The 16,264-nt window shown below is 36.4% G+C and overlaps 1 protein-coding gene across 1 annotated transcript; it reads right to left on the minus strand.

Annotated features, from left to right (window-relative positions):
• Positions 1-5,674: 5,674 nt before the first annotated feature.
• Positions 5,675-15,949, minus strand: si:dkey-71l1.1 (uncharacterized protein LOC569883 homolog). Its single transcript, XM_051108934.1, has 10 exons — positions 15,791-15,949; positions 15,253-15,451; positions 15,079-15,146; positions 14,849-14,941; positions 13,336-13,437; positions 13,145-13,250; positions 11,382-11,504; positions 11,157-11,233; positions 10,975-11,077; positions 5,675-7,244 (listed from the first exon to the last, which is right to left on the minus strand). The coding sequence occupies exons 2-10, from the start codon at positions 15,395-15,397 to the stop codon at positions 7,105-7,107; spliced, it is 957 nt and encodes a 318-aa protein (XP_050964891.1). The 5' UTR covers positions 15,398-15,451; positions 15,791-15,949; the 3' UTR covers positions 5,675-7,104.
• Between the last annotated feature and the right edge of the window lie 315 nt (positions 15,950-16,264).

Genomic DNA, 16,264 nt, shown 5'->3' on the forward strand with positions numbered 1-16,264 from the left:
TCAACCCACCAGAGACTGCCCTTTTTTAAACCGAGAATATCAAAATCAACCGCGGGCGGCAGATCTTTTTCTTATTTAGCACCCAAACTCTGGAACAATCTACCCTACAATGTTCGGGACGCAGACACACTCTGTCAGTTTAAATCTAGATTAAAGACCCATCTCTTTAACCTTGCTTACACATAACAAATCCACATTCTTATAATTCAAATCCGTTAAAGGATTGTTAGGCTGCACTAATTAGGTCAACCGGAACCGGGAACACTTCCCATAACACCCGATGTACTCGGTGCATCGTCAGAAGAATGGCATCTACGCTAATATTAGTCTGTTTCTCTCTTATTCCGAGGTCACATTAACCACCAGATCCAGTCCGTATCCAGATCAGATGGTCACTGCAGTCCCCCGGATCCAGTCCGAACCCAGCCCAGACGGTGGATCAGCACCTAGAGACGACCTCTACAGCCCTGAATGTCAGCGGAGTCCACATCAACTAGATGAGCCCCAGAGACGGATCCACATTAAAGACCACATCACCTAGACGGCTGTCGGCACAAGACCACGGGAACTTTGGCCAGAGGAGAACTGGCCCCCCGACTGAGCCTGGTTTCTCCCAAGGTTTTTTTCTCCATTTGTCACCGATGGAGTTTTGGTTCCTTGCCGCTGTCGCCTCTGGCTTGCTTAGTTGGGGACACTTTCTCTTAACACAATATTGCATTTTATTTTATTGTTTTTGATTAACTACCTTTACCTATAATGTGAGTGTTTAATGTTGCCTTTGGCATTGTTGATGTACTGTTTCCTATTTAATACTGTACAGCCGCCTTGTCACAATTCTGTATTGTTAAAGGCGGTATATAAATAAAGGTGACTTGACTTGACTTGACTTTACAAATACAAGCTTTTCTAAAGATCCAGGACTTCATATAAATTGCATCTACAACAGTTCATTGACATATTAAAAGTGATAATATCAATATATAATGTAATGATTTTGAGTTCTAGTATTTTTTAATAAGCCATGTCATAATTAATATCATAATTCATCAACCCCTATTCAACACTGCTGTTTTTAAGACACTTATTTTTATGGTAGGGAACAAAATTGTCTTAAAACACAATTAAACCTTTAGAAACTCTCTAAAAAAAAAAAAAAAAAAAAAAACAGGCACATGTATGTTACACATACACTGCCCTCCAAAGGTTTTTGAAACACCCCTGCCAAAGTGTGGTTTTTGGATGATATCAGCATAAATCCTTATAATTTTTTTTGGTGCAAATACATTAAAGTAACCTGACATTATCATTGAAGACCAGCAATAATAATTTTCATTTTGATTACATAATAATGGCTATATATACATGTCAAAGTCAGACACGCCCCTTTGCCAGGTGTGATGCCTGGTTACTGGTTTAAACTTGGCCCAGGTTTTTAAAAGATTTTTGGGTCAGCACACCTTAATAGCTTCAACAATTGATTGCCAATTAAGTTTAGAATACAGTGAATTTAGGCCCAGATTATGCAGAGCTGTAATAGCTGCTGATGGTGGATATTTTGATGAATCGAAAGTTTAAGTTTTTTCTATGTATAAAGTGTTTATGTAATAAAATATGTTTTCGTAGTTTGTGTTGTCCCTTATCAGTGCAAAATTATCACAAATTAAAAAGGATTCATGCCAATATTATCCAAAACCCCACTTTTCTAGGGCGTTTCCAAACTTTTGGAGGGCAGTGTTCATTTATCCCATGCATATGCTGAAGTTGAGTAGCAAATATAGTTCTGCTTGAAAGTTTGTGAGCCCTTTTATAATTTTCTATATTTCTGCATAAATATAACGCAAAACATCAACCAATCCAATCAATCAAACAAGACGATAATATACACTTTATCATTTAGTTATTGAGAAAAATGCTCCAGTGTTAAATATTTGCGAGTTGCAAAAGTATGTGAATCTTTGCTTTCAGTATCTGTTGTGACTGCTTTTTGAAGCAGTAATTGCAGGTAACGTTTTTTGTAACTGCTGATCAGTCCTGCACAATGACTTGTAAGAATTTTAGCCCATTTTAGTACAGAAACACTTGAACCCTGTAATGTTGGTGGGTTTCCTCCTAAGAACTGCTTGCTTCAGGTCCTTCTAAAACACGTTAATTGGATTAAGGTCTGGACTTTGACTCGGTCGTTCCAAACCATTACCTTTGTTCTCGTTTAACCATTTTTTGGTAGAATGACTTGCGCTTGGGGTCGATGTCTTGCTGCATGACCCACTTTCTCTTTTAGTTCATGGACAGATGTCCTGACATTTTCCTTTAGAATTTACTGGTATAATTTATGAGAATTCATTGTTCCATAAATGATGGCAAGTCATCCTGGCCCAGATGCAGCAAAACAGGCCCAAACCATGATACTACCACCACCATGTTTCACAGATGGGATAAGGTTTTTCTTACGCTGGAATGCAGTGTTTTTCTTTCTCCAAACATAACACTTTTTATTTAAACCAAAAATTATATTTGGTCTCATCCGTCCACAAAACACTTGTCCACATGATCTTTATCAAACTGCAGACAGGCAGCAGTGTTTTTTTGGAGAGTTGTGGCTTTCTTCTTGCAACCCTGCCATGCACACCATGGTTTTTCATTGTTCTCCTGATGATGGACTCATGAACTTCACAACATTAACCAACGTGAGAAAGGCCTTTAGTTGCTTAGAAGTTATCCTGGGGTTCTTCGCCACCTCGGAAACTATTATACATCTTTCTCTGGACTGATCTTTGTTCGACCACTACTGGGGAGGATAAATGTGGTCTAGAATTTCCTCCATTTGTACACAATCTGTCTGACTGTGGATTTGTGAAGTCCAAACTCTTTAGAGATGGTTTTGTATCCTGATGAGCAACAACAACTCTTTTTCTGAGGTCCTCAGAGATCTCCTTTGTTTGTGCCATGATTCACTTTCACAAACATGATCAGACTTTAAAAAATACCTGTTCTTTAAATAAAACAGGGAATAAACTGACACCTAATTGTCATCCTATTGACTGAAAACACTTCTGAACAGATAGACTCTAATTTCACCTTCAAATTAACTGCTAATCCTAGAGATTCACATACTTTTGCAACTCACAAATATTTAATGCTGGATCATTTTTCATAATAAATAAATGACAAAGTATACATTTTCATCTCATTTGTTTAATTGGGTTCTCTGCCAATTTTCAAAACTTGAAAATCTGATGAACTTTTTGGTCATATTTATGCAGAATAACAGAAAATTCTAAAGGGTTCACAAACTATCAAGCAGCACTGTATGACAAAGTCAAAAGAGCCCTCACAAAAGCTATAGAGAAGCGATAGAGAATAAATAATTTTATTATATTAGAAAGTCTAACACATGAAGATTTCCAAGACATTAAAAGTTCCTAAAGACACAGCTGGCAGCCTTATTCCTTGTTTAAAATGTGTTGTACTAGAAAACTTTTGAGGATGTTGAACAAAAAAGCACAATATCATAAAATGTTTGATCAGAGCAACTGAGAAAAACCTGCAATGTGCAGGAAAGAGGAAAAACCTGCAATGTGCAGAGGAAAGAGGAAAAACATTTCAGTGCAGCGTATAAGAAGAACACTAGACAAGTATGGCCTTCATGTCTCGCGTTTGCAAGATCTTGACCAAGAAGAACAAAAAGGCCGATATGAACATGCTAAAATATTCATTTAGATAGACCTGTGGAGTTCTGGAAGAATGTTTTATGGAGTGATGTGACCAAACTGGAACTTTTTGTCCCCATTGATCATTGGTATGTCTGGTGCAAAAAAAGACAAAGCTTATAAGCAGATCACACCAGTCCTGTTATGGGGCATTTTACTGTAGCAGGAAGTGGAAATCATGACTGTATGAAGGACATCATGGATTATTTAAAATAGCAGGGCATTTTGGCAAGAATTGTGATGCCTTTGGTGAAATGACTGAAGCTAATGATCAGTGGATTTCCTGCAGGATAATTATCTCAAAGTATACATCCAAATCTACTTATGCTTGGTTCAGAAATCAGTCATAGAATGTTTTTGCGTGGCCTGTTCAGTCTCCAGATTTAATTCTCACTGGAAATATTTGGTTGAATTTGAATTAAGCTGTGGCAAAGTGAAAACCAAAGATCAACAGTGATCTGAAATCTTTTTCAGGCAAAAAAATTGCAGTAGAGAGGTCACAGAAGTTTCTAAACACTTCCAAACAGCATAATTGGTGGTTTAAAAGAACAAAAGATTCTGCACCATATTTGACTTTTGGGGTTGAATAATTTTGAACATGAACGTTTAGAGCCAAATTATTATTATTTTTTTGTTATTTATCAATTTACATCCTCAGAATTACAAAAAAGGTGTATTCATACATTTTCTCTAATAGTGTACTGATGCCTTTGTTTTATTTTTTTTTTACAAAATGTTGTTCTCTGGAACAAAACATCTTACAAGTCAAGAGGGCTGAATAAAAAGGATTTCATCAAAAATATCTTAATTTGTGTTCTGAAGATGAACAAAGGTCTTACGGGTTTGGAACGACATGAGAGTGACTAATTAATGACAGAATTTTCATGTTTTGGGTAAGCTATCCCTTTAAAGGCCAGGACACACCAAGCCGACTTCAAAAAAGAACTAGCGGCGGCGAAAGCCGATGGTGTTGTCGCCTAGCGTCGGCAGCGTCTGGACAAAAAGCTGTGTTTGAACACACCACACAGACTACAGCCGACTGCAATCTAACACGTGCGTTCTGCACCTGCATGAAATGATTTAGCTGTCTATATCAGCAGCTTTTAATAGCATATATGCCTCATTCAATGAAGAAATTGAAACAAAGATATACGAGATAAACGCAGATATATGAAATGTAAAAACAGCAGTGCTTGCTTACCATTTTGAATATCGGTTATGTTGATAACTTTATTAATTTAAGCGGCTCATGTTGTTGAATGCTTGGGTAAGATCACATAACATCAGAACAGCCTTTTATTTGTGCCGCCTTCATTTACTTACTCGTTTTCATCACATTTGTTCACGAAACTAGGCATCCAATCAGAGTTCTCACTTTCCCTGACTGCCCAGACGGTCTGACAAGAGCCTTGGTGTGTCCCAGCCTTAACTTGCAATGAACTTCAATAAGCTTCTTCACAGTTTTATCACATTGTGTAAATGTGATGTAAAATGTATTTTTTTATGGCTTATGGATCTGATCTGTGCTTTGATAGACTTTCATATGAACACTCTTATTACAAAATTCCCATCAAAAACATCTAATTACAGAGTTTCCATATGTGACCCTGGACCACAAAACCAGTCTTAAGCAGGGTATATTTGTAGCAATAGCCAACAATATATTGTATGGGTCAAAATTATTCTTTTATGCCAAAAATCATTAGGATATTAAGTAAAGATCATGTTCCATGAAGATTTTCTACCGTAAATATATCAAAACAGAATTTTTGATTAGTAATGTGCATTGGTAAGAACTTTCATTTGGACAACTTTAAAAGCGATTTTCAATCCATCTCGGTCAAATATTTTCCTATCATAAATGGAAAGCTTATTTATTCAGTTTTAAAAATTGACCCTTATAACTGGTTTTGTGGTCCAGGGTCACATATCATATCATTCAGCTGTAAGAAAACTGACGGAACACTTTCATTTGCTCACTGCTTTATTTACAGCAGATTTTTTTTATAATGATATCAAGATTTGAACTCTGAAGCCAAAAGTGTCTACAATACTTCTGACCATGGGCTAAAGTCGTGGCATTTGAAAAATAGCAAAAATAAATGATGAGGACATGGTAAATGTGTCATTCATATAACAAAAATTAAAAAGTTGAAATCTGTCAGTTTTAATAAAAATCAACCTCTGTACATAAAAGTTCCAGATGTAGACAAATCACCCTAAACAGTCTTATTAATCACACAGCCAGCATTCACACTGCAGCTAAATTCCTTTGTCACTTCCCCTATTAGTGCTTAATCCTGTTTTGTGTAAACAGTTTAGTAATTTATGGGAATGACTACTGCATTTATAAATGAATTTAACATATAAAAATTAAGGTATAATGACAACTGCATTTACCAAAATGACATGCTGTGTGTACGGAAATAAACTGAATAGTTGTTAGTAACATATTGAAACGTGCATCAGAGATGTGCCTCTTTTCTGTGCAAGAAAATCACAGGTAAAGAGCCTTGCTTATTCACACATTATGATGCAATTCTGTCTCTCTCCATAGGTGCGCTCAACAATAGAAATAAGGCCAAAATATAGGCCAACCCGCAACTGCCCACTTTATTAAATCCAGTTACAGTCCTTGATGTGAACAGGTTTTAAGTCATTTTAAGACATTTACATGTGGTTCTCACTCCTGAAACTTTGCAGTATGAACGTGGGCGATCTAATGCAGACCTGACCTGCATTCCTTTGAGCCAGTGCCTGTTTTGCTTCAAAAGTATGTGCACTACTGTTAATGCATCCTTGTACCGTTCACGCTGTCAGTACGTTTCCTTTCATTATAACACAGTCCGACCCTCAAAAAGAGTCTTCAAGTTTAGCTTATCAAGGAGAGATAAGGGTGTTTTGTTTGAAAGAAAGACAAATGAGTGGATGATACATGTTAAGTTGTGTGCCTCTTTGATCATTACTATGTTTGGTTTGACATTGATTTGGGAGTGAACTATATTTGGAGTTTGCTACCAAAAATAGATCTTTAATAGAGAAGTCACAGGAAATTTTGTGACGTTACTACATATTAATTTGTATAGTCTCCTCCAACATTTGGAAAAGTTGTTCTTAATAAGATAATCGTTGAATATTTACCTCAGGTTACTTAGGGGCCAATGTAAGACCAAAACAGCAAAATCCTTGATACAGGATGGAACCAACATAGAGGGCATGTTCCTGGTCTTGTTCAGCCCTCATTCCTACTTGCCATGAACTGCATAACTGTCCAGTATGGCAAACAGGGCTTTGGTTAGCTTGCCTGTTCTGTCCGTAGCCTGTGGTGGACCAGTGTCTTTGGGCGACGTGAAGGAGATTTTCTGAAGTCCCCAGTCTTTTGAGTTGGCTTTCATATCTAACCAACATTGACTCCAAGACCGATCTGTAACTTGTCTGCTCTGTGGTTAACAAAGGCACCCATGATCAATGTGGCGGGAAGAGGGTAAAGCCGCTTTTCCAGAACCCCACCAATGATACAGCGGCTGTCCAACATTCCTAAAAAACATCAAAATGATTTATTTAAATATTAGTTGTAAAAAGCATTCTGTTTCACACATCAAACATTTAAAAGACTACTAACTCAACAATGGATGAAAGTGTATTTTTTTTTAATTAAATTAATATTCTTACGCTGTTCACACTAGTGCATTGTTGTTTTAAAAAGCATAACTTTTGCTGCAGTTACACCTATCGTTTACACTACTCCAACGTTTTCGACCCTCAAAAACAGAGAGTTTTGAAAATGCTGTAGACCCTGTTTTAGTTTGAAAACTCCAGGGTTGCATTTCAATGTAAACGGACCAAAACGGACACGTTTGAAAATGATGGTGTGCCCACATTTGCTCTGTGCATCCTTGATGACTGTGTAAACAATAACATCATGCTCACTGTTGTACCCATAGATTTGTATTAAAGCAATAAGCCCCAAGAAACCATGGTTTACAGTGAATTTATAACAGCTAAAGGGGCGTTTTAAACGCCATTTTAAAATGAAAATACACTAATGTAAACAGCCTTATTCAGCGAGGAAGCATCAAATTGGTCAAATGTGACAGTAAAGGCTTTAATAATGTTACAAAATATTTTATTTTAAATAAATGCTCTTTTTTAAAGACTTTTGTCTACATAAAGTATCATGTGAATAAAATGTATAACAAAAATATCACAACCACAACTGTTTTCAACAATTATAATAAGAAGAAATCTTTCTTGAGTAGCAAATCAGCATATTAGGATGATTTCTGAAGGATCATTTGACACTGAAGACTGGAGTAATGATGCTGAAAATACAGCATTGAGATTGTAAAACAAGAAAACTTTTTTTCGTTTGCATAAATATTTCTTAATATTACTGTTTGTATTGTGTTTTTGTTCAAACCATGCATCCCTAGTTATGAGACTGCTTTTAAAAACATGAAAAAATCTTACCAATCCCCAGATTTTTGAACGGTAGTGTATAGAATTAATTTATCTCACTCAATTTAATTTTAACTTGTTTACCAATCAGTGACATAAACAGTGACAATCCACTCAGATTGCACTGACTTGGGCTTTCTAGAGAAACAGACTGTACTACTGCATAACAATCTCATGGTAAGTCTATTGTTATGGTAAGTTTTATTGTTATTACCATGCCAAGATAAAGCCTGCACACTTTTTCATTTTCTGTGCTGATTTAAGGGAGAAGGTTTAGGTCAGTGTGTGGATTTAAACAAGGTCAAAGATGTTAAATGGAGCTGAGTATAGTAAACACCTACAGCGGAAAACAAACAGCTCAGAGCAGAATGCAAACTAGACACGTATTTTTAAAAATGCATATGCAAAGGGTGGAGCTAAGGAAATTTGTTTATAAAATTTATAAAAGGTCTGCCATTTTAAGACATGTAATTTCTCTATGTTGATCCTAATGGGATGTTTACTTCCTGAACACTACTGTTATAGTCTAGAATGGGAAGAATGAAAGTCAAAACACAAATTTGAGTATGAGTATTTGAGTGAATGGTTAAAATGGGGCAAAATGCTGTTTTGGGGGCAGTCGTCACCTAATGGTTAGAGAGTCAGACTTCGAGTCTCAAGACAGCAGGGATTGTAGTAGGGGGGAGTGATGTCCAGCGTTGTCCAGTGTTCACAGTGTGTGTGTGTGTGTTTGTTCACTACTCACTGCTGTGTGTGTGTGTGCACTTGGATGGGTGAAATGTAGAGCATAAATTATTATTATTTTTTTTTAAAGATTTATTTTTGCCCTTTTTGCCTTTATTACGATAGGACAGATCATAGCTGACAGGAAGCGAAGTGGGAGAAAGAGAGGGGGTGGGATCGGGAAAGGTCCTCGAGCCGGGATTCAAACTCGATGTTTACAAAGAGGGTGTAATAGGCTATTCACAAATCATTAAAAGAACAAAACGGATTAGTAAATTGTCTGCAGGATGTACTTAAATGGGTGATGAACTGAGAAAATACGCTTGATCTTTTGGCATATAAGAGGTCATTGTACTATAAAAACATCCTGTAAGTTTCAGAACTCAAAAACTTTGTTGTTAGTCTAAAAACAGTTTATACTGAAGGCAGTCTGACAAAACGACAGTTTTTGGAATCTTTCTATGTATGATGGATAGGATAAGCGACGCCTCCGCAGAAGAAGATCGACATCACTGCCTGTTTAGCTCCGCCCATTAATTCATGCATAATGTTTACCAGAGAGGCGAATGTGCAGGTCTACGCAGAAAACCAAACGATGAACATGGCTCTAAAAGATGGCTCCTTCTGATCCCAGCTTTAGGTAACAGTGGATGAACTTTATTTTTAAAGGGGTCATCGGATGCCCATTTTCCACAAGTTGATATGATTCTTTAGGGTCTTAATGAAAAGTCTATAATATACTTTGGTTTATTCTCAATGGTTGTGCAAAACAACACCCTTTTTACCTTGTCAAAATGAGCTCTGCAAAAATTATCCCATTCTAAGGGATTGTTCCTTTAAATGCAAATGAGCTCTGCTCGCCCCGCCCCTCTCTTCTCTCTGTGGAGTGACGTGCTGCTCTGCTCTGAGAGATTGTTTACATTAGCCACGAAACATGCTAACTAGCACGTTATTAAGAAAGGTGACTGCAGAGATTCATAAAAAAAACCCTTACACTCACTTCTGCTGTAATTGAAGCTGGATCACGAATGATTTGCGTGAACATAGACGCATTTATGTAGATCGAGAGGTGCATTTGGGAGTAAATGACGACCACTGTGTTCATTATTACATCCAGCAACACAACACCTCAATCGCTCAATCTGAGATATTCTTGTCTAACTCATATGAAACAATGGAGGTCAGACTGTTACAGCTGATCTGAGGTAAGACGCTCATGTCAATCAACTGTTGTAGGAGTGGCCTCTGTCTCATCTGACAATGGCTCGATTTGAAAAGGGGATATTATTTTTACAGATTAATTAAAAACCACTGCATGGATTTTTATCTTTATAGGGTAGATTTGTACATACACTGCCAACACACATTAATGTTCAAACAACATGTAAAAGTAAAGTTTGCATCCGATGACCCCTTTAAAGTTCCAGTTTTGAAGTTCCAGACCACGTCAGTAAGAACTCAGTCCTTAGTTTACTTCATTTTACCGCAGATTCGTTTACAATTACCCATAGTGTCATTACCGTAATTTCCATTATCTCAGGACACCGAGGTTACCACCTATACTGGATCCAACAGTGATGTCGCAACAAAAGTGTGAGTAACTGTTCAATCTCTTCATACAGATTGTTTGATATGTATTGAGTTTTGCATTTTAAACCTAAATCACATCGGCGTCCATCTGTGAGGAATGAATGCATGCTGTTAGCCAATCATAGCAGTGGGCATTTACTTTCGAGTTTACAATCCGCCATGCATATTCAAACAGAGTGTTCTGAAAACAGTACAGAAAATAGCCTATTACTTCTAAATTTAGTCTTCTGATGTAAAAATCTTGATAACATTATAAGTTGACCTCAGAGAACAGAGAAAATAAAAAACAAACGCAGTTCAACCCCTTTAAAATGAGTAAATTGTGATCACGATGAAAACAAAGTGACAAATTAGTAAGTTGTGTAAATTAATTGTTAATTTGTTTATTTGAATTGTTAAATAGTTTATGTCTGGAGCTCTGTTTCTCAGTTCCAGTGATGGAGTAGTTACTGCAATTTGTGATACATTGCACATTAAATTTATCTGACCTCCTTACCTCTGAAGACCATTTTAGCTTCAGGAAGTTCCATCTGGTAACCAAAAGAAAAGGTTGTTTCCTGGGTCCTAGTGCTCGCCTCAAACTCCACTCCCACCTGAATCTGCAGAGATGAATTACAGACTGCAGCATTACGAAACAATTACTGTGAAACATCATTATGTCCTTCAACACTGCCACACCTGTTTGTTGGCCCTGTGGTAGTAGCTGGCATGTGCACCTCCTTTACCAGCATTCAAGGTTGCAACCCAGTTTGGCCCTAGGGCAGAAAAGACACAACATTTGAGTCTCAAGTTCCTTTGAGAAATAGGAGAACGCTGCACATACAAATAGGATGAGTTACACCAAGGAAGTAACTGTTTAGGACAACTTTTACTGGTGTGTGACAAACAGATGATCACTCTAACCTGAGTATTGGCCTGCCAGGGTAAGAATGCCCCCTTCTTCAGCTCGACCACGATGGTACACCAGCTCTCCCCCCAGAACCAGCTGCGGGGATACGCTTTGAAGAAAGTGTGCAACCATGATAACTGTTACAAAGAAAAACAAATGCACAAACATAAAATGCATAAAAACATTAAATGTGCTGTATGTGATACTGACTGCTAGCAGTTAGCCTGCAATCCAGATTTAAAATACTGGAGAGCGTTGTTTCTCCCATACCCTCCTCTTCAGACCTGATGCTCATATACGTTTCAGATTGAGGGCAAACTACAAGAGTCAAGTCTTACACTGTAAGTTGATTTATCTGCATTTTAATATAATAACTTTAGATGGATGCTGAGGCATTAAAGTCAGGTAGAATCTGCAAACTCTGACCCAGTTTTTTTGCTGTCTTCCATGGCTGCAATATGCTGTGTTTTCCACCAACTGGCAACCCGGCGTTTCAAAATACTATTAGGTAAGCTGGAAGTGGGTGGAATCACACCGACAAAAACAGACATTCGGACACATTTCAAAGTAGAATAACTGTAGTGAATGACTGTAGTGTTGTTGTTTTTTTCAGGGAAACAAGTACAGTTGAAGTCAAAAGTTCACATACACCTTACAGAATCTGCAAAATGTTAATTATTTTACCAAAATAAGAGGGATCATACAAAATGCATGTTATTTTTTATTTAGTTCTAACCTGAATAAGATATTTCACATAAAAGATGTTTACATATAGTCTGCAAGAGAAAATAATAGTTGAATTTATAAAAATGACCCCATTCGAAAGTTTACATACACTTGATTCTTAATACTGTGTTGTTACCTGAATGATCCACAGCTGTTTTTTTTTTTTTTTGTTTAATGGTAGTTGTTCATGAGTGCCTTGTTTGTCCTGAACAGTTAAACAGCCCACTGTTCTTCAGAAAAATCTCTCGGGTCCCACAAATTCTTTGGGTTTCCAGCATTTTTGTGTATTTGAACCCTTTCCAACAATGACAGTATAATTTTGAGATCCATCTTTTCACACTGAGGACAACTGAGGGACTCATATGCAACTACTACAGAAGGTTCAAATGCTCACTGATGCTTTCTGAAGAAAAATGATGCATTAAGAGTCAAAGGTGTAAAGTTTTGAACGGAATGAGGATGTGTACATTTTTCTTATTTTGCCTAAATATCATATGTTATCCTCAGCGTGAAAAGATGGACCTCAGAATCATACAGTCATTGTTGGAAAGGATTAAAATACACAAAAATGCTAAAAAAACTAAAGAATAAATGGGACCTGAAGAATTTTTCTAAACAACAGCAGGCATTTCAGCTGTTCAGAACAAACAAGTGACTCATGATCAACTATCACTGAACGAAAAACACAAAGCTGTGGATCATTCAGGTAACAACACAGTATTACGAATCAAGTGTATGTAAACTTTTGAACAGGGTCATTTTACATTTTAAATGTCTTTTATTTGAAATATTTTATTCTGGTCAGTACTAAATAAAAATAAGAAGGGTGACTTATGGAGTTTAAAATGAATGCAGTGCCACTCAAAAAGCTTGAAAATAATAACTTACAGTTTGTAATAATTTTCCTTAATAGGCAGACAGAACAATTCGTCAAAATGACGTGCAAAGAAAACCACAGAAAAACCCATTCTGCCTGGAAGCCATTGCTTTGTTGTAACTAACATTCCATCTATATGTCATGTGTTTTAATGAGGGACTCACACGATCATACCTGATTCCCTCAGAATGTCAGGGTTGGCCATAGTAACCGCTGCTGTGAAGTCACTACCTCTATACTCCGTCTCGAACTGCCATGTGACAAACTGTGCCTGTTGAGTCTGTTAAAAAATAAGCAGTCAGTCCATATTGTGTTCACAAGTATTAAATAAAACTAGAGCATTATTGCATTACACTGCTACTCACCTGAAATACTGCTTTAGCTCTTATTTTCTCACTCAGATGGAACAAAGAGTGTGCGTTTAAGCTGCCGGAGGAGTCCATTTCCCCAATAAGCATGGGTGAGCCCTTTATACACAGAACATCATTGAATTTTAAAATTTTAAAATTCATCATATTAAGCTTATCTAATAATACATCTATACCCAAACTTCATTTAAGTGTACATTATTATTTAAACCCATTTATTACTGCTCATGAACATGTGTTTGCCTGCACTGCTTTTGCAACATGTTCCAAGAAACCTAGTAGCCTGTATTGCAGGTTTTTAGTATTCAGTCACTGCATAACATACAGTAGGAGTCATAAGCTAAAATAAACTGATGATTATGAACTGATGAAATCTTGAACATCCAAGTAATGTCAGCTTTAGTCTACATCATGTTTTCATGGAATAGGGTGTGCTTCCAGAACAACACCCTTTGTTACTTCAAAAACAACAATCCTATCAAACAATCAGAAACAACATTTCTATCAAACAATCACAGACCAAATACTGACACTTTTTTTTAATTTATTAATTTATTAGTTTGATATGTATACTCCCTAGTGAAAAATAATTGTTTAAATATTTGAAAAATATTTAAATATTTGAAATACATTTATTTTATGCTAAGTACAAACTCTAATTTTGTACTTAATACATTTTAATTGTGCTGAAGTAGTGCTGAACTACACCTAAAAATATACTAAAGTATATCTGATTGTGCTAAAGTGGAACTATTGCAAGTATACTTTATGTACACTTTAAATATCTTGCATTTAAAGACTGATATGACTCAAAGATCATACAATCCTCATCAATAGTGACATTAAAACACGTTTTAGGCTTAATAGTAAGAAATGTGCATTGTGCACATGAAGTACTCCAAAAAAAGTTTAATTATAATTTTTATATCAGGAAGTCTCAAGTGATATGTCAGTAAATATGTTAATAGATTTGAACTATACTTAACACAAAATAAATAAATTTTAAATATTACTTTTTTACTAGGGCTATCATATGATTTTATACCCTACCAAAGTTTATGATTTTCTTTAAATAAAGAAATTATTCATTTCATTTAGCAAATGCATTAAGAAAGAATGCATTTTGAAAAAATCCTGAAACATCCTGAAAAAATGTTTCAACACAGTTATGGAGTAATGAGGCTGAAATTCAGCTTTGCCATCACAGAAATAAATTTAATTTTAAAATATATTCAAATACAATACAGTTTTATTAAATTGTAATAATATTTAAAAAATATTTTCTGTCACTTTGTCCCACTTCAAAACTAAATCCATACCGAAAGTGCTGAATTTCTCAGTGCAACAGCAATTCATATACACAAACCAATGTAATTTCCTGTATAACCAAGTTAAATTGTCATGCAGACGAATAATAATACAACAACTACCCATGCATCCCTTTAACCCCAGCCCTAATGTAACAGAAATCCACTTGAACACAAGAATCTATCATCTACTCCATTCTTACCGTTTCTTTGCTGTCAGTGTCTGATTGTAGGTGTTCAGCATGAAATCGATAACTGGACGGAGCAACAGCACTGAGATGAAATGTGTGACTGACCTGAGGTGAGAATTAAACCACAAAAGCATCCATTAGTCCTTTGGAAAAAATGCAATGCAGAACAGCAATAAATTTTACTTAAAATAAGTGAAACTGTCCTATACAGTGTCATAACTTAACTGTATGTATAAACAAACCTTGAAAAAACTGCTGAGGGTCTTATTTATCACCAGTTTTACACCTTCAATCTGCTGTGGAAATACATCTAGAATACACCAACAATTAAAATGACGTCAAACAGACCATCACTTTTCAAGATGTCTCATTTAAAATGTGCGTATTTTTGTAGAATGCATACAAAATCAAGAGACCTTTACAGTTGCGGTGCAGACCATCAAAGCTCCCTGGGTTAGGCAGGCGTCCATCTCTCCTATCCCACCGTGACAAGGGTCTATCTTGTGGAAAAGGGGAGTTTTGGCGCCCTGGGCGGGTTGACAAGGCCAGCACACTGCCCATGGGAACCCACAGTCCAAATGAGAGGACCACACACTTTCAAGGTAATCTGCTGAACTATGAGAGACAACATTAATTAGACATGCTCATCTAATAATTGTAATAATAATAATACACACAGCATTAGATCATGCATCATTAAACAATTTAAAAATTACAATATTGCCCATATGATGCACATTTCACATTTAAGCATACAAGAAATCAAATAATGGGGGAAAGTATATATGCTTGACATCTCCAAGTACACAGATTAACAGTAATAATAATGAATAATCTGCACATTTATTAATGCATTTGAGCGCGTTAGCAGGGATTAATAAATGCATTTGAACGATGGTTAATAATCATGCATTTGGGAATATTATGCTAGGCTTTAAAAGTCTGTCTACTTACGCTGAGTAAATGTGGGCTGTGCAATTAAAGTATGCAAAAATCATATCCTGAAATCATACTAAAATTCAAGCTTTACACAAGCAGTGACCGCTGGAAGAGAGTAAGGTGAAAGGATGCTGAGGGATGTAATGACAACTCAACTACAGACTCTAGCGGCGGAACCAGCTGATCAGTACAGTCATTTAAAGAAGAGCAGCTATAAAACACTTCCGTGCAGAAACATACTGCTGTTCATTCCGTGGCTGATTCGGCACGCCGATAAAAACGCCACTGACGAACGACGAATAAAACGTTTCGGAACGTTGTATTATTAGCATATGATATTTGTTTCTGATATAGCGCAAGTTAGCCTCTTTTAATAACAAACTTCACCTTAAATAACAGTTTGTGACGTCACGAGGCATATTCATTTCGGTTCCTCCTGTGAGTCAACTAGTGACGAGTGGTCTGACTCATTTTCGCGACTCGGTTCTT

This window comes from Labeo rohita, chromosome 5 (genome assembly GCF_022985175.1).
Source record: "Labeo rohita strain BAU-BD-2019 chromosome 5, IGBB_LRoh.1.0, whole genome shotgun sequence".
In the NCBI taxonomy this organism is placed as follows: domain Eukaryota; kingdom Metazoa; phylum Chordata; class Actinopteri; order Cypriniformes; family Cyprinidae; genus Labeo; species Labeo rohita.

What these genes read in the sequence shown, in the direction of transcription:
- si:dkey-71l1.1 (XM_051108934.1), bottom strand. Translation starts at nt 15,397, where the DNA reads ATGGGCAGTGTGCTGGCCTTGTCAACCCGCCCAGGGCGCCAAAACTCC. An exon ending in CCTGGCAGGCCAATACTCAG is followed by an intron (nt 11,234 to 11,381) that starts GTTAGAGTGATC and finishes TTTCTGCCCTAG; the next exon opens with GGCCAAACTGGGTTGCAACC. An exon ending in ACCACAGGGCCAACAAACAG is followed by an intron (nt 11,078 to 11,156) that starts GTGTGGCAGTGT and finishes TCATCTCTGCAG; the next exon opens with ATTCAGGTGGGAGTGGAGTT.